General features: G+C 44.8%; 6 protein-coding genes across 6 annotated transcripts; 4 read left to right on the top strand and 2 right to left on the bottom strand.

The window, feature by feature from the left end:
• Positions 1–123: 123 nt before the first annotated feature.
• Positions 124–1,436, bottom strand: I203_101182 (uncharacterized protein; the record flags this gene model as incomplete). Its single annotated transcript, XM_019146135.1, has 3 exons — positions 124–929; positions 1,002–1,189; positions 1,255–1,436. The coding sequence occupies 3 exons, from the start codon at positions 1,434–1,436 to the stop codon at positions 124–126; spliced, it is 1,176 nt and encodes a 391-aa protein (XP_019004694.1).
• Positions 1,437–6,302: 4,866 nt separating this feature from the next.
• Positions 6,303–8,554, top strand: I203_101181 (uncharacterized protein; the record flags this gene model as incomplete). The annotated part of the gene is made up of 7 exons (XM_019146134.1): positions 6,303–6,589; positions 6,644–6,707; positions 6,760–6,836; positions 6,896–7,143; positions 7,198–8,200; positions 8,269–8,346; positions 8,413–8,554. The coding sequence occupies 7 exons, from the start codon at positions 6,303–6,305 to the stop codon at positions 8,552–8,554; spliced, it is 1,899 nt and encodes a 632-aa protein (XP_019004693.1).
• A 3,409-nt stretch (positions 8,555–11,963) lies between these two features.
• On the top strand, positions 11,964–15,382 carry I203_101180 (uncharacterized protein; the record flags this gene model as incomplete). The annotated part of the gene is made up of 7 exons (XM_019146133.2): positions 11,964–12,289; positions 12,342–13,181; positions 13,238–14,310; positions 14,388–14,524; positions 14,591–14,808; positions 14,878–15,243; positions 15,313–15,382. 7 exons carry the CDS (start codon positions 11,964–11,966, stop codon positions 15,380–15,382), a joined length of 3,030 nt encoding a protein of 1,009 aa, XP_019004692.2.
• Positions 15,383–16,147: 765 nt separating this feature from the next.
• On the bottom strand, positions 16,148–17,663 carry I203_101179 (YbgI/family dinuclear metal center protein; the record flags this gene model as incomplete). Its single annotated transcript, XM_019146132.1, has 8 exons — positions 16,148–16,354; positions 16,478–16,536; positions 16,612–16,674; positions 16,774–16,943; positions 17,044–17,250; positions 17,345–17,393; positions 17,462–17,477; positions 17,565–17,663. The coding sequence occupies 8 exons, from the start codon at positions 17,661–17,663 to the stop codon at positions 16,148–16,150; spliced, it is 870 nt and encodes a 289-aa protein (XP_019004691.1).
• A 1,050-nt stretch (positions 17,664–18,713) lies between these two features.
• Positions 18,714–20,268, top strand: I203_101178 (uncharacterized protein; the record flags this gene model as incomplete). The annotated part of the gene is made up of 7 exons (XM_065516829.1): positions 18,714–18,740; positions 18,868–18,881; positions 18,957–19,305; positions 19,395–19,712; positions 19,783–19,988; positions 20,068–20,144; positions 20,210–20,268. The coding sequence occupies 7 exons, from the start codon at positions 18,714–18,716 to the stop codon at positions 20,266–20,268; spliced, it is 1,050 nt and encodes a 349-aa protein (XP_065373647.1).
• Positions 20,269–21,339: 1,071 nt separating this feature from the next.
• I203_101177 (uncharacterized protein) lies at positions 21,340–25,443 on the top strand (the record flags this gene model as incomplete). Its single annotated transcript, XM_019146130.1, has 5 exons — positions 21,340–21,811; positions 21,883–23,789; positions 23,868–23,939; positions 24,005–24,153; positions 24,222–25,443. 5 exons carry the CDS (start codon positions 21,340–21,342, stop codon positions 25,441–25,443), a joined length of 3,822 nt encoding a protein of 1,273 aa, XP_019004689.1.
• Between the last annotated feature and the right edge of the window lie 258 nt (positions 25,444–25,701).

The following is a 25,701-nucleotide window of genomic DNA, read 5'->3' as shown; positions in this document are numbered from 1 at the left end:
ATTGTCATCAAAGAAACCCAAAAAATAACAGATTAACATTGATATACAGATAATCCCCTCGGCAAAATCAGATCTTCTTCCTCCCTGGTCAATCGAATACCACGCACCACGCAACTACATTCTCTATTCCATCTTACAATGAGTATCGATCCATACACCGCCATACGGACCCAAATGATCCAACAAAGAAGTTTTACTCAATTTTACTCCATCTGAACAATCTTTGCTCTCCACTGTACATAGATACACTGTACGTGAATCGGGTCCTATCCATAATTCGTTCTTGGCATGGTGCTTCAAGCCGAGATGACGTCCCGGAAGGTGCGTGATGGTGTCATAGTATGATATGATCCTATTCACTTGCAAGGAAGGTTGATTTCGAGTGATGTGATTATCGATTAACTTGGCGAAGTGAGAATTACCTATCCTTGGTAATCCTAGTAAATTCGCTTTGATATCGATCTCATTGGACAATTGTCCCATTGATGATTCCAGTTCTAACTTCAGAGCGAATGATACCATTAGGCCCACTATGCTTCCTAATCCATGACCTATAATTTCCACTTTCTTGATTGGAGCGTGTTTGGCTGCCGGTACTGGATTTGCAAGGGAGGTGACATACTCTTTAATCACATCTCTGTGAGAGGACGAAACGGTTAAAGGTGGAGTTTCGATCAGGTTCAAGAGAGATGACAATGCTGAATCACCGTGTGAAACGATTGAATCGACGTATGAATGATAGATCAGGGGCTGTTCATCCGTGGGGAAGGTGGGAAGAAGTTCAAAGGGAAAAAGGAGGTTACGTAGGGGTACAAGCGATTGGTTGTGCTTAGGTGATGAGGCTAAGAGTTCGAGAAGCTCGTCGGTGGATGATAAGGATGATAGAGCTAGGGTCAGGGTCTGGGTCGAAGGGGTATGTGATATATACCCTACATCACCGATGTATATGTTCAATCAGCAAGATCGAGAGAGTTATCAGATAAGGTTGCAGAGAGACATACACTTTATATCTCCCCCGATGATTTGGTCATCGGTAAATTCCGGGTCCTCACTCGACACTATAATACTACTTTCTTCCATGTGTGGACGTTGGGACGGATCTTGATGTCGTTTGGAATGACGTATCTGGTTGATGAATAAGTTAGGCGGGTGGGGCTGCAGCTTGTTCTCTTTGGGGTAATAAGCAGAACTGAGAAAGATTGTCGAAAGTCAGTCAGAGGGTAAGCTGAGAAGCGAAGAGCTAGATAAACTCACTTGATCGCTATAGCCATTCTACCAATCTCCAACAAATCATCATGAGCCAGTGCAGTTTTCTCGGTTGGTATGTCATCGAATACCTTGTATTGGTCGGTGAGAATTGACATTGGCCGAGTGGACGGTCGAGCTGAAATCATAGGTAAGAGAAGACTTGAGATTTGGAATATTGAAGGACGCATGATAGCGATTCATAGATGAGCTTGATGGCGGAATTGAAGTAAAGTTGTCGGACTGGTCTTGGAAAAGCGGGTTTTGATAGATGTTTTCTTGATTATTTACGAAATTTTCAAGAGGCAAACAGGAGCTGCTGTGTTCTGTATATTAAGAGAGAGCGAAAAGGTTTGCTGTACCAAGGTATGAGCAAATCGCAAAAAAAAACTCAAAGATAGAGTGGCATGTCTATCTGAATACCTCCTCATCGAGCGCTAGGAATTCATCGTCGAAAATTATGGTGCGGTATGTCAAGTGTCGTCCCAAGACCAATTCATTCGGAATGAATAGAACCAGACAATCAGTATTCAGTTTCAGGTAAGAACAAATGCCTGATAATATAATACTTTTAGGGTATATCTCCTTCCTCTGTGTGTCAACGTGACGCCAGAGAAAGCAGATACATACGATGGTAAGATTGAATGGCTTGTATTGAGAATAGCTGAAACTTCAAACGAACTAATTGATGATCGTCAGATGGTCGTCGAACGATTGGTAGTCGATGTTGCATATTTGGGTGGAAGCTGCCAGACATCAGACACGGGCTGACGCGTAGGAAAGCGGAGATTCCATGACGATATTTTTGTTTCTCTTCAGTTAGAATTGGAATTAGAGATTTCATCGATCTCACTCTAAGAGCCACTGAATGGAGGTGCGAGATTGTCGAATAGGCATGTGCATGTCTATCCACACATCTTGAGGACGAATCCGAGTCATTTTATCGTATAGTGGTTCAACGTAGCTTTTGATTCCAACTGTCAGGCATGCTCTCCTCGAGGAGACAATTGGCACCATGTTGTCGGTGCTGATCTCATCGATATGACTATTGTTGTACCCAGCAGCGAGCCGAGAGGCTGTATAAGAAAGTTATGCTTACCGACCATTTTAGACTGGAAGCCTGTCTCGTACCTACTTCGCTATGCACGAACGTCAACTATATCCCAGCAGACTCAGCTGTACTTGTACATTCAGAGATCGAAGCATGCTACGGTAGGTGGTACTGGGATTTGTTTGGTTCGATCGATGCCCACATTACCTCATCTTAGAGTCTAGTCGTAAGTCAGACATCTACCAAAGCTTCTCCTCCTGGTACCAATGCTATTCGACTGGGATGATGCGTAATAACTAAGCATGTTTTGCTCTCGTACTCGTACTCGTACTCTCCGTCGTACCTGTGAGTGAGGCAAAGTCCGAAGGTTTGACACCGTCCTGTTGTGAGGTGAATGAACTGAATTAGATCATATGCTTGCTTCCTTACCAAACCTCTCACGGCTGAGGAAACCGAAAATTAGTGATCTCCTGTACTCCGTGTCGTGCTGGAGTGGTGGACGGTTATTTAACGGACATGAAGCTGATAATATCCGCACAAACCGAATCAAATGGGTGCAACGCGATGTGGAGCTGAAGAACGGATTTGTCTCGACTTTGCAAGTACAGGTCGAAGAGGCACCACCTTTAACCCACAGAAGAAAAGAGAAGGGAATCACCGATCCGTGCGTGGTAGCCCACACCATACACCAGAGTACCCGCCGCGGAAGTTTATCAAATCCAGGAATTCCTGCTGTCACTCTCATGGCTGTAGGCGAGAACCAAACTAGTGTGCGATCGTGTGAGCCTGGTGCAACAGCGACTAGGTATGTATCGTACAAGAGGGAGTGAAGTGGTTTCCCCAAGCATGATTATGGTTATGGTTGATGACACGGGTAAAGCGATTTATTCCGAGCAGGTGGCTTGGAGGGTTAGCAATTTGTTTCGTATCTGTTCTTTCCCTGAAAGATAGCTTCAAACCTTGTTCTCACTTATCTCCCGACCATCACCAGTACATGCTCTCTCTCCTCCTAACGTCCCTAATGTCCATGGAGAACAGACAGATAAGATGGAAGAGAGGAAGGTGATGGTGTCCACAACTGTTCTTTACACCACAACAAGTATGGTCATATCCTTGGGACTCTGTCTGCTGGTCCGGGCACGCCTCCAGTGTTTCTGGTCAGGGGTATATGGAGCACAACACTATAGAGGTTCTAGGCATACCACAGCGAGAAAGCTGTACCTTCTCGTTATGACTCGTCCCTGTTTAGAGCAGCTAGCGCTACCGGGATGGCGTAATATTTTGCTTTTGTAGCAGTTTGTACCTTACTTATCCCTCTCTACTTTTGACTCGCCTTGTGCTTCTTTCCTTCGTTCGCTCTTGTGCTTTGCACATCGCTGTGCACAAAGTCTCAAGTCTTGCTTGCAGCTTGCTCGCGTTTTGAAGAAAAGCATACAGCAATACATTGGGGGTGACCCAGCCGGAGATTAAAGAGTTCCAAATCCAAACTACGGGTCGATCCCCCTTTTCTGGTTTATGAACTTTGACTTGATTAATCGTCCTAGCTCGTTAACCCAAATAGAAAACCTTTCAGTCATTGAGTTATAAGGATATATGGAAAAGGATTCGTAACCTTTTGTTTAATTTTGACATTCCAGTACTACGATTATCTTAGTTTGTGTCAACACAGAAAACTCGTCATCTTCTAGATAAAACATCAAAACTTCGGTTCACCATCGATCTTACTTTTGCAATTACCGTTGTGTCGTACAGTACCAGAGAAAGTGAAGATATCCACCTTGTTCTCGTTAGGTCTGTTTTCCCTCTTTATCAGATATCCATCCGGCCTCGTTATCATACCATTCCCAAAGCGGTTTACGCCAAATATAAACATGATCATCTAATCGCAACATATGTACCGAAGATCTGTGATAGGATAGAACTGTTGAAGGAACTCCGAGGTCAAGCAAATCAGTTTGAACCAAATAGGCTCCGGAATAGATAATCTACAAAGGTGAGCAATATTTCGGATATTTTTCTCGATTGATAGTCTCCGTCATTCTTTTCAATGTTGTTCTTTCCTTGGTCTGTATGGAATGTGAAGGACACACCTACGGCACGTTTTGATGTTGGTCTATCTATCCCCTTCGCAATCCGTGCGCATCATCCTTGCCTTGGTCTTGTACCACATCAGACCACGCCGACTTGGATCCTTTGTGCTATAAACTAAGCATATCTCTACTCTGGATTACCTTGCGTTTGATGTCAAAGGCATCTTATTCCATTCATTCGTTACCCGCGAGGCGTGACTGTTACCATACTTTCCATACTTCTGGGCTCTGCCCAAGATCTCGTCTGGATGATTGTGCCATCTCCCTCTTCACTCCCTGATATCCCTTTCAATCTACTCATCGTTTGGGACCTCATATCCCTAAACCCATCAATCTTCTCACCGGTCATCATCTGAGCAAATGATGATGATGGATCACCGCCTGGGAGGATGTGTTTGGTGATTGAACGATTAGAAATGTCATTATCCCACCAATTTATACCTGTTCTTATCTCTTTTTTTCCACCTGTCTTAGGGGTGCTTTTCGTCACAATAACTTTCCAGATAGTTGTGCTAGCACGGGTGACAGGTGCCTTTTAATTCCTTATCCCTCCTATCGGACACGTACTATATACCTCCTTTGGTACTTGGTGGATTAAGATCCATCATCAATCCATGATTCGGTCGGAGTGAATTATCATCCTCGTCTTGAAAAGTAAGCTAAATCATCTGACAACGACATTCAGATATATAAAATATCACCGACAACCGAGGATTTCCTTTACCTTACCACGCCCAAACACAAACGATCAAGTTCCGACCGAACAACGTTGACGAAACAGTTGTACAACACGGCCAACCTTTCAACTTGTTTCCTCCTCGTTACGCATCATCGGGTACGAAAACCGAACGTCTACACACACAGTCCGATCGAGGCGCACGAACACGCTGTTGGGAGCAAAAAGGCCAGCTAGCAAGAATTGATATTCATTCGACTGATCAAGAAGGTGACGACCATCATTTATACCATAAAATCAGCCGACGGCCCGGTACAATCAAGACCAGAATCAGAATTGAGCCGGAGGTTCCTGTTGAATCGTGAGTGGTTCATATTCAATTCTGTGCTCGCTTGGTATCTGTCCGAAATACTCTTTCTTTTGGAACAAGCCATGAATTTCGCATATAGGCACGATTCTTTCTCTTCTCTTCCCCGCTATTCTCGCCGTGCTATGCGATAATCTATTCCAATCTCTCCACCCAAGCCGGCGGTCTTCACGTCTACAACACAACACAAAGATCTATTGAAGAGCTTTGTTCGTAACCTTCACTCTTAAAACTCTCCTTTCCTCCTTTCTACCACTATTCATTCTGAACGAGGACGGGTTCCTCGCTCGCTTTTGGTGATACAGACGATGACGGGTTCTCGCGTCCCCCCTCCTTTGCCTGTCAGGTCATCCCAGCGACTGGTAATGATTTGACACATGAGGATCCGCTGTGAGAATCTGGTAAATGTCCCAGTAAACACCTTTCCGTGTGTTATCGATAATGGCACTAAGCCCAATTGGGTATATTCATCTCTCTCTCTCGCTCCTATGGACACTGAATACCAACGGGATATCCAAGCGTCAAGTTGATGTTCAATCCCATCGAAACAAACACGTCCACGACCACAGAGTAATGGGCAAGATGGAAAAGCTGACAACATCTTCCTTTTCCGTCATAGTTTTCTTCAAGCCACGGTAAGCATTCACGCAGAGGGAAATTTGCTCGACTATCCAATCAACCTTACATGGCGACACTAAGGACCTATCGTTGTCTCAAATGATCCCTTGGGTATTCTCTCGTCTATCCCCCTTACCATCACGGCAATCTCGAGGAGGAGTTTAATTTGTGGTGAAGAATTACCAGTTAGAGAGGGAGTACATCATCCTACTAAATCCCCTATAAGCCCTTTCCTCCTTTCTCCTTCCCCCATCAATGTCACGTCCACAATCTTTCTCACCGCCGTCTAGAGCACGCTCGACTTCTCAAAGTCCGACCACACCTACGCATGCCAAAAAGAGAAGAAGAGGTGAAAAAAATCGGACTGTTCATCAAGAGCTGTATCCCGGTGAAAGGAGGGGTTCGACTAGTCGATTACCACCTATCGTCTATCGGGACCAGGAGAGAGAATACGATGATGCAAGGTGGCAGGAAGAGGAGTATGAGCACAAGGAGCTGGATGTATCGCGAGGGATATCTTCGGGTGTAGGACAGGAAGGATGGTGAGTCCATTCTCGGTCATACTGAGCGAACAAGGACTGAATCAACCTTTCCAGGACATATCATCTCGAAATCATCCAGCAGCCTCAGCGAGCAAGAGCGTGTGGATTTGGTAACAAGGTGAGGCACACCATTACTACATCTCGCTCATATCGTGCTGACTCGATGTTAGGATCGACGTCCATTATCACCACCACCTATCATACGCTTGTGGATACAGACAGCATTAGGTGCAATCGTGGATCCAAAGTGCGTAACACATTCTCCAGGATAGCTTTTGCGCTGCGCTGACGTGAGCAATTTGACAGCACTATTGACCCTCGATTCCTTATTTTAATGGTCGACCTCTGGTCAGCGGATCAACAGCAGGAACGAAACGTTGTGATGCATCCTGTCTCGGCGGGGGTATCGAAACTTGAATCTCCACCGGTTGGACATATCGATTTACCTCCAGTTGCCGGATCTTCTTCGAGACCTAGCACAGGCACATCGAGACCTATGAGCGGTTCAAGTGCTGGTGTGTCATCTTGGTCAAGCGGATCTTGGAGGCAGCCAAGTAAGTGGATTGTAAATACCCATCATTGTTTCATACTAATAGTGCTGTCAGTAGACTACCAATCTCCTGCCCCTCCTTCGCATGCTTCTCCATATCCTCGTGAATCTCCAAGACCTCATTCCTCTCGCGATCAACCTGCACAGTCATCGTCAAACAGCCGATCTCCCCAATCAGGCTGGACTAGCTCTCGTCCACCACCGCCTCCTCCTCCTTTTCATCGCACACAAAGCTATGGGAACCGACAATTGGAACATGAGCCTGATCCGCCGAGACCTAAGACGGCGCCGTCCCCCCATCATCCTCTGCAACAACAAAAACAGCAGCCAACATCGACTTCTTCTCCTCGTGGGCCTACTCCCTCGAAATCATCGGTGAATCTTCCTCCGCTGGCGTCGATCGCAGAAGAACGACCTACGACATCTGCCGGTCTCACTTTACCTGCATTACAAGCCCAGAGGGAGCAACAACTTTTCCGACCTGGCAGCAGTAGCAGTTCTCTTTGGGGTAGACCAAGGACAGGTCAATCGATCACAGACGCTAGTACGGCTCCTACCGATTACTCATTCGCTGGGAGACCAATATCTAGCTCTTCATCAAGCTGGTACGGGTCGACCGACTTAGGTGGAGGGAAAGATAGACCGTCGTCTTCATGGTCAGAGATGAGGCCTTGGTCTTCAGGTGTAAATCATTCTGTCACTCGTCCCTCATCGTCTGCCGGACCCGGTGTCGCACCACCTTCACCGCGCTCTTCGCAATTTGCGTATTCGTCCAAGTTCCCTGATCAGCAATGGCCACCTACGCCTGGAAGTTTGACTTACCCACAACATCAACCTGACGTGTCTTGGGAGATCGACAGAATGAGATACAATATTCCATCGCATTCGTCCTCTCAACCCGCTGCCCAATACAGTCGCGTATTGGTCGGTAAAGTGACTGCGATATGTCATAAATTACAAGATGAGCAAGAAAAACCGGGATTATATTTCTTCGCTGCTGATCTGGGAATAAGGACAGAAGGCACTTTCACTCTGAGAATGATGATGACTGATATAGCTTCGTGAGTGTGATCCCTTTCATCAGTTGTGGGAGGTTATCGATTGACGATTTGTTTGTGATGGAATGAAGGATGATGGACCCAGAAGTCGTCTTGGGGGCTAAAGCTCCGGTATTGGCTGAAACCTTTTCGGAACCATTCAAAGTCTAGTAAGTCATTATTTTGTCATAAACGGCCACAACGATCTGTGACTGACCATCGGTGGTATTTGATAGCTCGGCCAAGCGGTTTCCTGGTGTCATACCTACTACCAATCTCACCAAGGTATTCGCATCTCAAGGTGTAAAGTTGTCAGTGAGGGAGGCAAAGAAAGGTTCGGGAGGTGGTGAAGATGCTGAGGAGGAAGATGAAGATTGATCTATCGATTCGTCGTCATCTCTGCAGCAAGTCTACACACATACACACATATTTATATTGGGCCAATAGGAATAATTTCGCATATTGTACATCTCAAGGTCGTGCATAACCTCAAATAGGTTATCATTTATAGCATATTATATAGTATCAATCTCGTTTCTATTCCCTTTCCATCACATTTATACATATACGCGCATGAAATGTAACAAAGAAAGAATACTTCGTGCTTTTCATCACAGCTACTTGCGTCCATCGCAGTTTTACTGACTATGGCTCCTCACTTGGTCGAATGACTTGCGCAATCACGCGACCTCAGCACCCCTTCCACTCATTCGGGGAAGTGCCATGATGCTCACTCAACAGATACGTGATCCATGCATCCCTTTGGAAGGGAAGGATCGATCGGCCCTGGACGGCGATCGACAGGTAGGGGTCAGAGGCTGAAGACGGGATCTGCTCATGAATTGACCGGTCCGGAGGAGTAGCTAGTTGTGGGGTATGCAACGACCATTCCAAGTTATTGCGTGATTCAGCATAAGTAGAGAAATTCGGTACGACACAAGGGAAGGAGAGGTTAGCTTTATGTTACGTGAGATGAGGTGAGGTTATGTTTAGATCTGATATTCTGGTAGATTCCAAACATCTCCATCAATTTTGTAAGATTCCAGAATAGGAAGGGCAAATGAACAATGGTATTCGAAAACGTAACTGAGCTGATTTGCAACGGAACCCGTATTGATGTCGATGCGAGAGAAAATGCAGTCACTCCGATATCAAGCTGAACCAGATTTAACGCGTGATGATCCTCTGTCGCCTGTCCTCGTCCAATCGTGCAAGGTCGAGAAAGATATGTGCAAATCCATCGCGGTGTTCGATGTCATATCACGTATATCTACATCCGAGATCCGAACATGTCGTAAGTACGTACAAGATCACTGGGGAAGAAGTGGAGTAGAGGAGATCTAGAATTGCACAAATACGGACGTTCCTCCTCTAGTGCCTACTTGTGCAGTTACCTTTTCAATCGAGAACTTTCAACTTATTACCTATTCGAGAAACACCGAACGTCAAAAAGTCCAAAAAGTTTCGGGGAAATTATTCAGAAGCAAATAAAACGTGGTACAGTAATTTGTAACGAACGATTCCCCGTGCTGCGCGATGCAACATCTGTACCGTCTCCGGCAAGTTCTTCTCCATCGTCATAACACAGTACGTACTCACTTACCAGGAGAAGTTATTGTAGATAGCCCACAAGGGTGCGAATATGGGCCAAAGAAGTACTCTGCGCCCTGTAGTCGATTATCGATAAGATCATGATGGATGCGTACATCAGCAGATACATTCCTCTTATGGAAAAACCCTCTGTCAGTAACGGGTCCTGTAGTTTCGGGATCCTGAACAAAAAAGAAATTTTTTCGAATTCCTCATCGCAAGCGAGGTACAGTCCAGTTCACTTCAGGTTCGGTGCGACTGTCACACCTGTAATTAGGGAAATATTCACAATCTTCCCCTTTTTTCCATGCTACAGTTGCTGCCAGAGTACGTTCTCGACCTTGTCCTTCTCCGCTGTGATCCTGGGATCAATTGAATCAGTTCAGGACCACATGGGTTTTGACATGAAAGGCTTCAGAGCAGTAGACCAGTGTTGGTGCACCGCTTAAGATGATTTGCACAATCTAAGCTTAGGCGGATCAGAAAGACGGTAGTATTTGCAGTACCATACTTTCGTCTCACACACCATAACTAACTAGTTTTGTTGACAAGATCTATTCATCTCTCACTTGCTTCTCATCATCATAAGTGAAATCGTCTTCGTCATTATCACCCACCACATAGAACGATATATAGTAGAGTAGAGAATAGAAGAGAACATTTGGTTTTTCGGCCTGAACCGCTTTTCCACTCATCGAAAAAAAGCGCTTAGCTGCCAACACTTCAATTCCACAACTCAAAATCTAATCTTTACTTTGAATTTATCGCCCTCTACACCCGACCATCCCATTCTTTACCTTATAACTTCATCATCATCACCTAGAAGAAAACAAAATTTACAAAAAAAGCAAAAGGTAGAAAGAATCCAGTAAACCGGCTTCGTTCGCCCATCTGTAACAAACCGAAAAACGACAAAAAGCAAGACGAAAGTTGCTTCCTCAACATAGCTTGTCGATCATATTCAATCCCTTACCGATATCACTTGCACATTCCTTTGAACCCACTTATACCTGAAGTATAGATTAGATCTTGGGACATTGTCTCTTTGGTAGTGTCACTTTGATCAACATCACCACGGAAAACGCACCTTTCGACACTTTGTGCGACCCCACTCAACCCCACCTGTTTCATCAACCATCATTCACCTTGAAACGGATCAATCCGAAGTGCTCGGACCTGGTTCATCGTTATCATTGGTAAAAGAGGGATCTAGCGTCATCAAGCCATCATCTCCTCAGCTCGGTCAGATCTGTAAAACGAAGAAGAAAAAGCATCCTTTGGTGCCTTGTCTTTGATTTTTTATCGTTGTTGTTACCTCCTTTCCCCCTTCACAATCAAAGTCACAAGGTAACAGATACAAACACACAACGCACCCACCCTCAATCATCCAATTCATCCCCATACAAATCGGACAATACCTTTTGCCATCAAGTTCACGAGAAAACAAGAAGACAGTCTCGGTCCTTTTTCGCCGGGTCATCATCGATTCCATTCGCACAATTCCATTCGCACAGACTAGCACTCACCCGCAAGTAGGATAATAGGATAATAGGGATAGTATCCTGTCGTCAATCCTTTCTCATCTCTTTACATTTTTCTTTTGTGGATAGATTCAGTTGATTCGAGTCCAAGTCGAGGTTATCAAAGGTGAGTCTGATCTTCTGCCTCGTGTCTATCGTTATTGGCCGGTAGGACAGAGTGGGGGGGAAAAAGAAGTGTGACTGTGGTGATGAAGATGAAAGATGAAGACGATTCCTTTGAGTCAAAGGGTGGATGATGGATGGATTTCCCGCTCGCTTCGAGACACACCCCCCCTTCCCTCATGTTATCATCCCATCTCCCTCATGTTCATCCAGTCTGGAACTTGGATAGTTCTCAACATCACGTTGGGGACATCCCGTATTTACATTTCAATCCCCGTTACTTGTTCCTCCATGCTCTTCTCAACTGTTTCACGGATCCGCTCCTGTGTTGTCACTGGTCACGTAGTCAATTATCATACATATCATTCGGTTTTAGTTTCGGGTTATACCACCCTCGCCCATCCGAATGCACCCTACACCCTACCATCTCATGTTTGTCTTTCCTCATATCTGCATCTCATCTTCCATATTCCTTCTTGACTTGTTATCATGTTTCCTCTTTCTGCCAACCATGAACTCTTCAGCTGACATCTACTCTGCTATTTCCCGTTTTGATGAACTCTTCACCTCTTTCTCCGATTACCTCGCCAATCCTGTACTACTCTTCTTCAAACTCACACAAACGAAAACAACCTGACACCTCAGCCTCGACGAATACTCTTGCCACCCTGCCATCCACACCACCTCTCCCACCTCCCCTCTTGTCCGGTACCAGTACCACCTTTGGCACCCCACACACGCCAGCACAACCTGGCTTTCAGACTCAGTACAGTCAAGATCAACAATATACTGACCCTTCTGGGTCGGGAGGAGGAGAATACAAATCAGGGGGAGATCCCTGGGCATTCAACGCCTTCAGTTCACCTCCCTCCCCCTCCACGTGAGTTATTCGGTATCTATCTAACCGGACCATAACTGATCAAGCTGTATAGGATAACATCTACCAGTGATTCACAGACTGGGGGGGAAACGTTCCCCCCTTCTGATACCGGTGAAGGTGAATCATCATCTTCCAGGTCTGGATCATCCCGTCGTCAGAATTTATCTCTCAACATCAGTTCCCTGCCTACACCCTTCCAGAACGCTTCCATACAATCACCCGGATCTCTAGCTTCTAGCGGTGCTCCCTTTACCGATTCCTTCACCTCATCTCACAACGTCAACTTTGATCAAGACTATTTCCACTTTACGGATGGTTCGTTTTCTTCCACTGGAGAAGGCTCATTAGCAGGCCAGATACCTCTTGTTCCTCAGGGTCAACAGCCTACACATAGATTACCCGCCTCTCAACCTTCCAGTCCAATCAGAGGTGTTTATGCTTTACCTTTTGGTAATCAAGTTGGCAGACAGAGAGGAGCGACTTTCAGCGGTGGATCGTTCTACCCTTACGATCAGAACGGATCACCAGTCTTCACCTTCACCCAGAATATCCCTCCTCCTCAAGCCATACCCCCTCATCTCACTTTCACGAACATCCAATCACCCCTTCACTCACCATTAGCACCTTCACCGGTCATATCAGCTTCTCCCGTACAGCTGCAAACCGACAATTCTTCCTTCTTCCCTGTTCAGCAGACACAACAACAACCGCAATCACAGGGACTGGGCGTGCAAGAGGTGTTGATGGAAGACGTGTCCACCCCAACACCTGCCGTACAACCACCAGTCCTCAGCAGGAAATCCTCCTTGGGACAGCTGCAGCAACAGCCATTCGGGTCTATGACACCAGAGTTTTCTATGGAAATGTTAGATAAGCTCTCGTTATTGGACAAGTGAGTTTGTTCCTAACCCTTCTCTGAGTTCCTCCCACTGACATCCTCGTTTTCAGAATCGTTATATCTGCCCAAACCGCCAAAGACGCTCTTCTTCGCGGTGAACAAGTAGACGTATCAGCTAGTCTTGGAGATATCAATCATCAGCTCGAAATCGCCAGTGAATTAGGAGTCGGACCTGCTCCTACCCCAAGAGATATGATTACACCCAATTCACAAAGTGTATCGCCTGTCAACTTCACCACATCACCTACAGTCCAATCAACACCCGGTATGACCCAAACATTCTCAAATCCAATCGGCCAACCCACAATTTCCACTCAAATGCAGCCTCCCATGAATGTCCCATCACAAGGACTGCTACCTTCGTTACCTGTTGATGGAAACGTGGTGAATGCTAACCGAGCTGTATCGGCCACGCCTTTAACCTCCGGAAACCCTAATTTGATGGCGGCTGCAACACCGACCGATTTCCTGAATGGGAACAAGGTCCAAGCTCCACCTCTGGTTCACTCTCATTCTTTCCCCAACGGACATCAACTACCTAGTCAGATTCAAGGGACTATGACTCCAAGTACGCCTGTCGTCCCATCACCATCTTTCATCGCTGCCATAGGTGCTCAACATGCTCCCATCATATCTTCACCTCTCGCTACTATCCCTCCATCTCGACCTCCTAGTCCACCTAGATACACCATCCCTGCTCAACCATGGACCAATGACATGATGCCCACTATGGACATGTCCACTCAGATGCCCTCAAACCAAATTTCTCTTCAGCAACAGCCCACTGCTGCTCTCGAACGACGAGCCTCGCAGAGTGAACGTGCCGATGGGCTACCGATCTCTAGAAATAGGAGTACCTCTGTGCACAAACAATGGGCACATCCTATGATGACTTCGAGCGTACCTCCTTCGGTCTGGCAGTCACGACAAGGGTCACCAGAGGACATGGATGAGGATGAGTCAGAGGATGAAGGACCTCGCAAGAGCAAGCGTAGAAGAAGTTCAGTGGGTGGTGATGGCGGACCCAATGCAGACTTGTTGAATGGCGCTCTAATCTCGGAAGATATAAGGAGACAGATGGATCAGATCTTTGAGGAGTTTTTGAACAGGGTCTGCTCGGATTGTAAGTCGCTTTTCTTCTCATTCTTATCATCAATAGATCGCAGATGTTGGTTAGCTGACAAATGTTTCCTGCTGCAGTGGAAATTTGTGATAACAAGGGAGAGAAATTACATCAAGTTCTCATGCCAAAGAAAATGCAACGTCTGGACGAATCAACCGACTACCGACCGTTCAAATTCCGTATCCAGGCTTTCACAAATGCTTTTACTGAGGAAGTGAGCATATCGTCATTCGATTCATGTGCTGGTTCCCCCGCTAACGAGTTTTTGACTTTCTTCCAGCTACAATGCCGTGGGATCAGTGAAGAGACAATGTCTGTCAAAAAGATCAAGACATATCTCTGGAAACAAGACTTGATTTCGCGTTTCAATCCTGATGGAAAGAAAGCTAAATCAAAGGGAAATCACATTTGGAATGTTGATGCGAAGAAACTACCAGGTGGAGGATGGGTGTTCAGACCGTTCAAGAGGAGGATTATCGGTCAACCTAATTCTTTCGCGTGAGTCAACTTTGCAATCCAAGTTGAGATCGTCAGGAACTGAGGCTGATCATCAATGCCTTTTGATAGCCTTGTCAATCAGAAATACGAGTGGGAGCCTCGAATATGGGATCCTCAAGCTGCGTCCGATACTATTAAACCTTCCTTCCATTCGCCTCCTGGTGGATTACCATCTTGGCTGCACTGGGAAGATTCCACCAAATTAGTTGGATTACCCGAACAACCCACCGGGCCATTACCTATCACTGTCATTGCCGAATTCATCGATGGTTCAGGTAATCAGACTACTCTAGAGACGACATTCACCATCCAGGTGGTTCCTCATCTTCTACCCCTCAATGAGACTACTGCGATGTATGCTCAGGCTGGGTTCATCCCATTTGATTTCCCTGATCAACCAAATGGTCAGCCGGTCGCTATGATAAACCAACAGGGGTGAGTAAAGTGTACGAAGTATATTGATGGTTGTTGATAGCTGACTTATGTTCTATTATGGGACTGAAGACTTTCGTACTCGACTGGAACTATGGTTTACCCTCAACCTGGATCTCAACCGTTCCCAGGTCAACAGTGACCATGAGCAAGGTTATCGCATCTCATATTGACGGAGATCCTTGAGAGCAATCATCATCAACACAACAACCATCTCCTTCACAATCGACGAATATTATCCCTCACCTATACAATCCTCCATCTTCGTCATTGCTAATAATCCCGTTTTATATTCCGACTTCACTCGATGTATAGAGGTATTCCGATCAAGAGTTACCGATCAAGAGTTATAGAATAGGGGATAAAATTGAAATTGTTGTAGATGAATACAATATAAATGCAAATACAACTGCCAGTCGGTATATTGGTATATAATTTGAGGAAGGAAGGAAAGAGAGAGGGAGAAAGAACCGTTGAGCGGGCGAAGGTGATTGAGTTATACCTGCGAATAGATGAAAAAGAATGTGGGATTTTGATGCCCCTTGATGGGAGGAAAGGACGGAAGGGAGGAAATAAGGGATGAAAGGAGACAAGAAGTAAAAACAAATATATCTATATATCATGTCTTATCTTAAAGAGATGTAAACTTTATCATCTCGCTGTGTGTTGTGATGTACAATATAGTACACTGCTTTCGCAGCCTGTGAAGATCGAGACACATAACTAGGCAGATAACATTGGGCAATAGTATATTTTCATTTCATCTCGTTCTCCTCGCTCCTTCCTATCTTCCGATGGACCATCACATGTATACAAACAATGTATGTAATCACCTCATACAACATCCCTCCCCAACCTCAGAACATCCGAATAACCGCTGTTTAACTTTTCATACCTTGTCTCTATATCAGACAACCCTCAAAGGATCTCTATCAGCTTTCGAAACTAAAACTTGCCATTGCCCATTGGGCTGTTCATCATGTATATTAATCTCCGAATTTAATTCCTTCTCCAACCATGGTTGTAACACTTGAGAGAGGTAGGGTCGTTCGGTATTGGTGTGATTGGTCAGGATGACGGAGGTTCCTGAATGTATAGCAGCGAGGACCTCATGCTACAATGTGACGAAATTAACATTGAGTCAGTGTTTCTCGATAGACCTCATAAATTGATCAATTTGAGAATAGATTTATGGGTTGGGTTTCTTTTCTGAACGCTAGCTGTTCCGACGACTCACATGGGACATCTCTCCTGTTAGGTACAAATCCGCTTTCACACCTTTGAACAGACTTGCACCTGATAATGGACGAGTGAATTGATCAGCTTAAGAATTCTCCTCTGGTATGTGGCAAGTAGTGTACGGTAACTCACCTGAACCCGCACATACAGCTATTGAATTTATGGGTCTTTCAATTTCGGGAGTAGCCAACTGAACTATACATACATACAAAGTAAGTGAGTAAGTCAACAGAAGGATTCTCATTCCAAGATTCTCAATCACGCGATTAGTCTGATTCAATCAATGACACTCACCATGATCCAGATCCAGATGATCTTTAACCATCCTCACTACCTGTCTTACATCCAATGGTACCGATAAATTGACGATCCTTCCCATACCTGCACCTTCGAATCCTTCGATCTGCTCTGAAGTGGTTATTGGCGAATTTGATTTGGAGATCGATAAGAATGGTTTGATAAGCCTACGATTGTGAAAATCGAGAATATTAGCTATCATCGAACCTGAATCAAACCGATTTCAACCATGAAAAAAGAAAAAAGTGAGGCTGTACTTCAACTTACCAATTATTTATACCGTTCGGAGTAGCGTCCAAACTCGTATGAGGTGAAAAGACACTAATACCTTTTGCTGATAATTTCAGTAAAGAAGATTGTAAAGGATCTTGTAAAGTCATCGATTTAAGACCTCTGAATATTGGTGGATGATATGACACGACTAATGCTAAAGTGGGGAGAGATAATGCTTCGGCTGCGACGGATGGTGTTAGACTATGATTGTGGTCGAACGTCGTACATATCAGTCTTCATTTCTTTGTATCGATACGCCTTGACATTCTGGTGATTCGGTTGAGCTTGTACTCACTCGATAGTTAAGAGGACTTGCCGATTGTTAGGATTAGGATATGGTGCCTCTACCATCCCATCATTTAAGTCAGTACAAGTGATAGTTCTGTATTTCGTCAGTCGTATAGAGACATACCAATCATTGGTCCGACCTGATATTCATATCATCTCGTTAGCTTTGCCTTGATTTTTTTTTTTTTTTTTTTTACTTTTTACGATAGACGATCGATAAAACCCACATTGTCCCAACTTCGCTCTGCCAGCTGCAAAGGGGCGATCCTCTCCCATACTCTCTTGATCAGTGCCAGAGGTGCGACGTTGACGGTTGGATTGCCCATGTTGTGCGATACAATCTTCCCTTTGGCTCTCGAGTGATGTTGAAGTCAATGACGACAAAGAGAGTGTCAATTCGACTGGAAAAGTTCATTTCCATATCATGACGATGAACTTGTAAAGTGGAGGTAACTTAGATGGAGTGCAAAAGATACAAAATGTGGCACCAAATCCAATGAGAGATCCAAGCTTATATCGACTGAGCACTGTCATCCAACCACGACGACCGTGCAGTAAGACTATCGCTTCCCATGGTATGACAGATATCCAGGTAAGCTGAATACAGTCTCAGAGGAATGCCTGATATTCATGTGCCATGATAGTAACTGCTAAGGAAGTGACGCGTATATGGGGTGCCAGTGGTAGTTCTTTAAACGTGCCGCCTCTCTTCCGGTCTCATGTCTCATTCAGGGTATGTAATGGTGGGAGGGGGATGTTCGTAATGACACCACTTATATGGCACTAGCACTGGATCGAATCTCTCCTCATACGCGTGAGCACAACGTATTGTATTGCACCGCATACCCGCACCATACACCAAAGAAAAGAAAGAAAGAGAGGACGACGCACTGCATATTCTGGCTCCATTCACTCATCACACACACCATCATACCACCCGTCCTTTTATTGACAGATCAAACCTTCCTCACACCCATCCATATAATTTACATATACCATAAATCCATCCAACACAAACAGAGACATCTGACGCATAATCGAAACGCAACTCAACCGAGACATATCAAAGCCCCCGCTTCTTCCCATATCTCATATCACATATCACATATTCACCCAAGCCCCTTTTCTCTCGTACATCGTCACTTCGTCGATTCGTACTCGCGTTGTTTCATCTACAACTTGGCAGAGAAGAAAAGATCTTTTCATCTTCATCCTCAACTGTACATCGCATTCGGCTTATCGGTGTTGCTCTCTTCCTCCTCCTCTTCTTCTTCATACATACAATACATTTACGGCTGGACCGATATATACCAAAACCAATACCCACATCTCTCCTCTTCGTCTGTTGGACAGAAATAAACAAATAAGAAATCAAAATGGCCAGAGATCGACTTGGTAACGTTGTGAGTGTTTGTTTGTCTGTATCAGAAGAGTTTAGAGGTGCGCGGAGTACGCACTGGGATGATAGCTCTAGGCAGTTCAACGAAGAAGATCCAAGCGCTGACTTTTGAGTGTGAAACGAAACTCCAGAATCGACAATATGGGTAAGTCATACTATCTCCCTTTGCTTTTCCAGTGATCTATCACTTATATATAATGCTACATAAATGAACTAACAGACGGCTCAGTGATTCACCTACACCTCAACCTACTTATCCACCCACAAACGGTGTGATTGCACCTTCCCGAGCGCCCAACCCATACGCTCAACAAGGTAACAACTCCCTACCTGGTGCTCAACCTGGTCAGTATGCTCAATACGGTCAACATGCCGGTGCGCAACAGGGTCAAGCTGCCAACCCCTACGGAGGAGCTTATGGTCAACAGGAACAATATGCCATGGGTGGTGTAGGCGGCGGTCCCACCGCCGGAGCGGATTTCTGGTCAGAACTCTCCACGACTAATTCCCTTTTGGGTCAGTTGCAAGATCAGATTGGACAGGTCAGACAGGCTCATCAAGCTAGTTTGGTAGGTCATCTTCACATCATCATCCCACTGGCACACGTGAAAGGTTGGAAACATGTATTGACTTTTTTTTTTTGTTTTTCATTGGGAAGACCTCTACCGACCCAAACTCTCGATCTTACGTTTCTCAATTGAACGATGCCGCACGAGAGAAGAGAGAAGAATGTAAGAATCAAATCAAGAAATTGTACAAGTTGGCCAAAGGTGATAGAGCACAAAAGACCCAGGCGGAAGGTGTTAAAACCAGATTCCAATCTTTGTTACAAGAACACCAAGTGATCGAAAAAGAATTCAGGAAAAAAGTTAAAGATAGAGCAGAAAGACAATATAGGATTGTAAACCCTAATGCGACAGAGGAAGAAGTTAGACAGGTTACTGAGTCTGATAATCCCCAGATCTTCAGTCAGGCTGTAAGTGTTACGATTTCCCCCATTTGTCTACCACATGGTTCGATGCTGATGCTCTATACCTCTCAATCAGCTACTCAACTCGAACCGCTACGGAGATGCTCGAAATGCCTATAGAGAAGTGCAAGAACGACATGCCGAGATCCAAAAGATCGAAAAGACCTTGACTGAATTAGCCCAAATGTTCAACGAGATGGCAATGTTGGTCGAACAACAAGATGAGACTATCGTCAATGTTGAAACTCAAGCTCAAGGTGTTGATACGGATATCAAAGCTGGGTGAGTTGTGGTTTCGGATCTAAAGAACAAATTACGTCTCCCGGTGGAACATAGCTGACCTGGTGCTCTATAAACACAGTTACGATCAAACTTCCAAAGCGGTCGATCACGCTAGAAAAGCCAGAAGAAAGAAGTGGATCTGTTTCTGGATCTGTGGTGAGTATTTTTTACGTTGTAAACTCATTGCTGCTTGCTGATGATCTTTCAATCTCTGTTCATAGTCCTTATCATCGCTATTCTCGCTTTGGTATTGGGTATCTACTTTGGTACTAAGAAATAATCAACCTTTCTTTCTTTCCATAGATCACCTCTTTGTCTTGTTTTCTTTTTGTTTAGCTCTTTATACATGTGGATGAGATTTTTGATTCTGGAGATTTGATACATGAATTATCCCTAACACGATGAGCGTCATGGGAAGAAGGTGGATGTCTAATTTCATTTCATTTGATCCATTCTCTTTCCGTCTTAAACTTGAGATCCAATTTGATAATTTACTTTGTCTTCTGATGATATTGATCTTGATGGCGTTTAACCATAGTATGAAAATGATAGTGATGTTTATGGGAATGCAAATGAAAATCATCTTGTAACCTGTCACAGTCTGTGGATTGTGGCCCCGCACGGTGATGGTGAGAAGTGACGCGCATGTGCCATGTAAATTATCATTTCAAGCATGGATCATGATGAACAGATCAAATTTAGCGCTTGTCTTAGTGTCTGACTTTACACTTTGTTACCTCGTTGTCAGAGGAGATCGACAATAGACCTTCAACAAACAACGATCCACAGCTAGTGTTGACACGCTGTAAACGTGCTCATCAGGTGCGATCAAGTGAGGTCATCGTGATCGGATTGGATTGGATTGGATCCACAACACGACAATACCTCCTTTCATCGACTCTCATGTTGTATTATTGGGCATAATTACAGGCTACCTTATCACCCGGATCCAATCTACCAACTACCCAGCTTCAAACTCAGCTCAGACACTGGTGGTCTTAGCTAATTTTGTTCACCTTGGCCAATAACATCTTCCAAACTTGTCCATTTTGAAGACGCTCAAGCTCAATGAATAAGAAAAAGTGAATTTTGATACCACACTATCTCGCTAGGTCCCGTTGGAGCATTGACCACTGTCTATCGGTGTTACTTGGGTCATAACGAACGATTCAGAATCAAGTCTTTGACCCCCTTGTGAGTTAAAATTGGACAACTTGATCTTTTACTCCTTTTCTATATCCTTCATCAGCCAATTCAATCTTTGAAAGCTGACGAGATAAATTATCTTAGGCTGAGGATATCTAGGCCAATCTTCCTCTTTATCCACCTTTCACGAGTGGAACACCACAAGATGACCTCAACAGCTCCTTTTCTCACCCCTCTCCACTATATCATCCCCGTCATCCTCTTCGTACCTTTAATATTCGTCCTCTTACCCAAACCAAAACCTATCGATCCTATACCTGGTGTACGACCCATAACCGTCCAGCGGATCACCCCGCGTAAACCAACCATATCAACCTGTTTGCTCTTATTATCTTTGCTGGCTTTTGGTGATATAGCTATCCTGGCTTCTGATCTGGTCACAGAGAGAATAAGGAATGGTGATCAACCCATCAATATCCCCGATTATCTCAGAGGTGGAAAGTTGGCTGGAGAAGTGATCTACACTCTTGGTCAATTGATTGTCTACGGTCTAGCACTGGCGGGCGTTTGGTGGAGAGAAAAATGGCAGTCTCAAAGTTTGGTTACTCTCGCCACTCTAGCTTTTGCATTGGAAATACCTAATCTTGTTGGATTGGTTTTGAGAGAATTACATACTCGTGAGTCAGCTCTATTTCGAATATCAATCGTTGATCGAATCACTCAGCTGATGTGATGATAATCTGTGCAGACGGATACGATAAGATCTTCACCGTCCTCTCCCTTGTACCTTCATCATCTCGATTGCTCGTTTTACCCATTCTGATCGTCGCATTGCTCTCTCCGAGAGTGTCATACGAGCCAGCCGATGAACGTACTGGGCTGCTCGGCGAATCAGCTGTCGACGGACGTGTCGACTCCGCTTCAACCGAGTATGGGACTTTCGATGACGATTCTCAAGATCCTACTAAAACCACTACGAGCACCACTGGAGCACCTACAACGCCCGTACCAGGTGCAGGTGAGAACACAATCAATCCAAACGATAACACCGCCGCACTAGCAGCAAAAATCGCTGCAGCCAAAAAGATCAAGATCACCAAACAGCTCGGCGTGAAAAAGAAAGATGAAAAAAAGGAAGAATTGTCTCTGAGAGAAGCGTGGCTCAAGTTCAGACCCCTCGTCCCCAAATTGTGGCCAGCAACAAGTATCAAACTTCAATTTTTCGCTGCTATGACCGGTGTTATGATCATCGTCGATCGAATACTGACTCCCTTGTCACCTATCTCAATGGGATTGTTGATTAGAGCGTTAACCGAGAGGAATCAACACGATATCTGGAAATGGCTCGGAATCTACTTGGTCATAAGGTTGTTGAACGCGAGTGGCACCCTTGGTGCTATTCAACAAGCGTTCTGGTTACCCATCGTGCAGTATACAGATAGAGAAATGCAGATGCTCTGCTTCAACCATATTTTAGAGCTCTCTCTGGCCTATCACACCAAGAGGAATACCGGTGAAGTGATGAGGATCATCGAAAGAGGTTCGGCGGTCAACAATTTATTCAGAACAATCTTATTCAGTGTCATACCAACTTTTGCAGATATCGCTATTGGATTTTCGGTATTTCAATACTTATTCGGACCAATCATCACTTTCACCGTCTTACTCTTCATGATACCTTACCTGTGCTTCACATACTACTCTACCAAATTCCGAAAATACATTCGACAAGAATACATCGATAAGGACGTTCAACAGCGAGGAGTCGTATCGGATGTTCTAACTAATTGGGAAAGTGTCAAATATTTCACTGGAGAACCTAGAGAGGTAGAAAGATTCACCAACGCCGTTGGGGATTTGCAAAAAGTAGAATGGAAATGGGATATGGGCTTCCAAGCTGTCTATGCCATCCAATCTCTACTTCTTACTTTGGGATTCGCCTCGGGAGCTATCCTACTCGCATGGAATATCATGAGAGGTATAGGTGATGCTGCGTTGTTTGTCATCTTTATCCAATACTACGGTGCTTTCACCACACCTCTGAATCAACTTTCGAGTCTATACCGATCTATCAATACCAACATCACCGATTCCGAGAAGATGTTGAAATTGTTAGCTGAACAAACTGAGATCAAAGATTTGCCCGATGCGAAAGACTTAATTATCACGGATGGTACGATCGAATTTGACGATGTCACCTTCAGCTACGATGATAAAGTCACTGCGTTGAAGAACGTCTCCTTCAAATTGGGTAAAGGCGAATCGATGGCATTGGTAGGAGAAACTGGATCAGGTAAATCAACAATCTTAAAATTGATTTATAGATTTTACGAGGTTAGTTCAGGAAGGATACTCATTGATGGACAAGACATCTCAAAAGTCTCACAAGCGTCATTGAGAAATGTCATTGGAATCGTACCTCAAGATTCCGTGTTATGGAATGATACGATAGGAGCTAACATCGCGTATGGGAAACCGGGTGCCTCGGATGAAGAGGTTATTGCTGCTGCGATAAGAGGTAGGATCCATGACAAGATTATGACCTTTGATGAAGGATATGATACCATTGTAGGAGAACGGGGCAAGAGATTGTCAGGTGGTGAGAAACAGAGAGTCAGTCTGGCGAGGATGTTTTTGAAGAATCCTGCGATTTTGGTGAGTGATTCGTCAGCACTCATTATCGAGTGTGGAATATCTAGGGCTAAGTTAAGTGTGTTGCGTATACGTGTGCAGGTCCTCGACGAAGCTACTTCAGCACTTGATACAGAGACTGAAAGAGAGATCCAAAAGTCTTTAACCGTTTTGGTAAGTTCAAAGTAGCCAAGCCAAACCAAAAAATCCGAGCTAAATTCACATCGTGATGTCTACAGTCGAAAGGGAAAAGTTCACTTTCAATCGCTCATAGATTATCCACCATCATCAATTCTGATAAGATCGCTGTGATGAAAGAAGGGCAGATGATTGAAATCGGTACCTATCAGGAATTAATCACTAAAAAGGATGGTATTTTTGCTAGAATGTGAGTTGACAATAGGATCCACGAGCAGATTCGGGTGCTGAATGAAATGAGCCTTGTCATGTGTTCAGGTGGAAACGACAGATCTATACCGAAGCTGAATTACTCGACGACGAAGACCTCGAAAAAGTGGCCAACACTCTTCCGACTGCGGATGATTTACGATACGCTCATGCTCATCCTGCTGAAAAATTCGATACCAAGAAAGGCAAAGATGATGATGATAAGCCTGATAACGGAGCGGAAGATCCAACTTCTGAGCAACCCTCATCATCTACTACGGCTATTGCTCAGACCAAAGGAGACGCCCCCGCGTTGATCGATCTCGACGACAAGGCTAAGGACCAAACTACTGAGGGATCTGGATTTGCTGTCGATGTGCCACCACCCATCATCGATAATCCAGAAAATGCATCTTTCGCTGATGCTGTTAAATCGCCATCACCCGAAGATTCTGGCGATGCAAATGTGATCATTGCTCCTGAGCCTCCCTCTAGGCCACATGATATCGAAGAGGGCAAAGACGTGCGAGAATCGACCCCAGACGCAGCTGAGCCGACTAGCGCTGCTACTGGACCTGCCTCCGTCGTTGAAGTCCAAGATCCCATCGCTGCCGCCCGACCCGAGGAAGTAGAGGATGGCTTTAGCGAAACTCCCAAACCCGCTGAGGAAACTGAGACTACTCCCGATACTACCTCAACGCCAGTCCCCTCTGTACCCTTCCCATCATCTCCTTCTGCATCACCTAAGAAAGAAGGTTCAGTATCTTTGTCGCTCAATTCGCCATCTCGAAAATCTACCGAAGGATCTTCCTCGCCCGTCAAAGCATTCCCCACTGAATCACCCAAACCTGCATCCGTTCCATTCCCTTCTTCTGCATCTGGTAAACCCGCCAACACAAAAAGATGGTCTACCATGTCTGCTTCTCCATCCATCGCCTCTGCCTTATCTTCCACCGGAGGAGGTGAAGGTGCACCAACGGGATCCTCGCCTTCTAAATCTGATACGTCAGGAGGAGATAAGTCGGATAAGAGACGTAAGAGATTAAGTTCGATCAAAGGGTTTGTCCGACGTATATCAGATCAGGGATTGACCAGATCATCTAGTGGATTGAGATCACCCGCTTCAGAGGAATTACCTCCTATCTCGGGAAACAACGAAAATGACCACGAACCCGATGAGAATACGCCTTTGGTCGGACAAGGAGAACAAAGAGAGAGAAAGGTTAGTACACATGGTGGGAAAGATGACAAGAAATTGTCAAAGAAGAAGAAGAAACATGGTAAACATTAGGTATTAGGTATTGTGTATATCATAATAAACATTATTATCATTATTGGATGGGATGAAAACGAGATGAGGAACAAAAGCTTAATATATTAATGATCGTGGCAACATAGGAGGAAGATAGGGAGATTTGGTTATATGGATTTGATTGTATATGACAACACAATTCACCGTTTCTTTTCACGATATTTGCTCATGCAATTCAGGAGTAGATGACGAGAGTGATATATGACTTCATGCAGTAGGTAAACAGACGATTCTTGG

This window comes from Kwoniella mangroviensis, assembly GCF_000507465.2.
Source record: "Kwoniella mangroviensis CBS 8507 chromosome 1 map unlocalized Ctg01, whole genome shotgun sequence".
Lineage (NCBI taxonomy): Eukaryota > Fungi > Basidiomycota > Tremellomycetes > Tremellales > Cryptococcaceae > Kwoniella > Kwoniella mangrovensis.
This window is presented reverse-complemented; position numbering and strand designations above follow the sequence as displayed.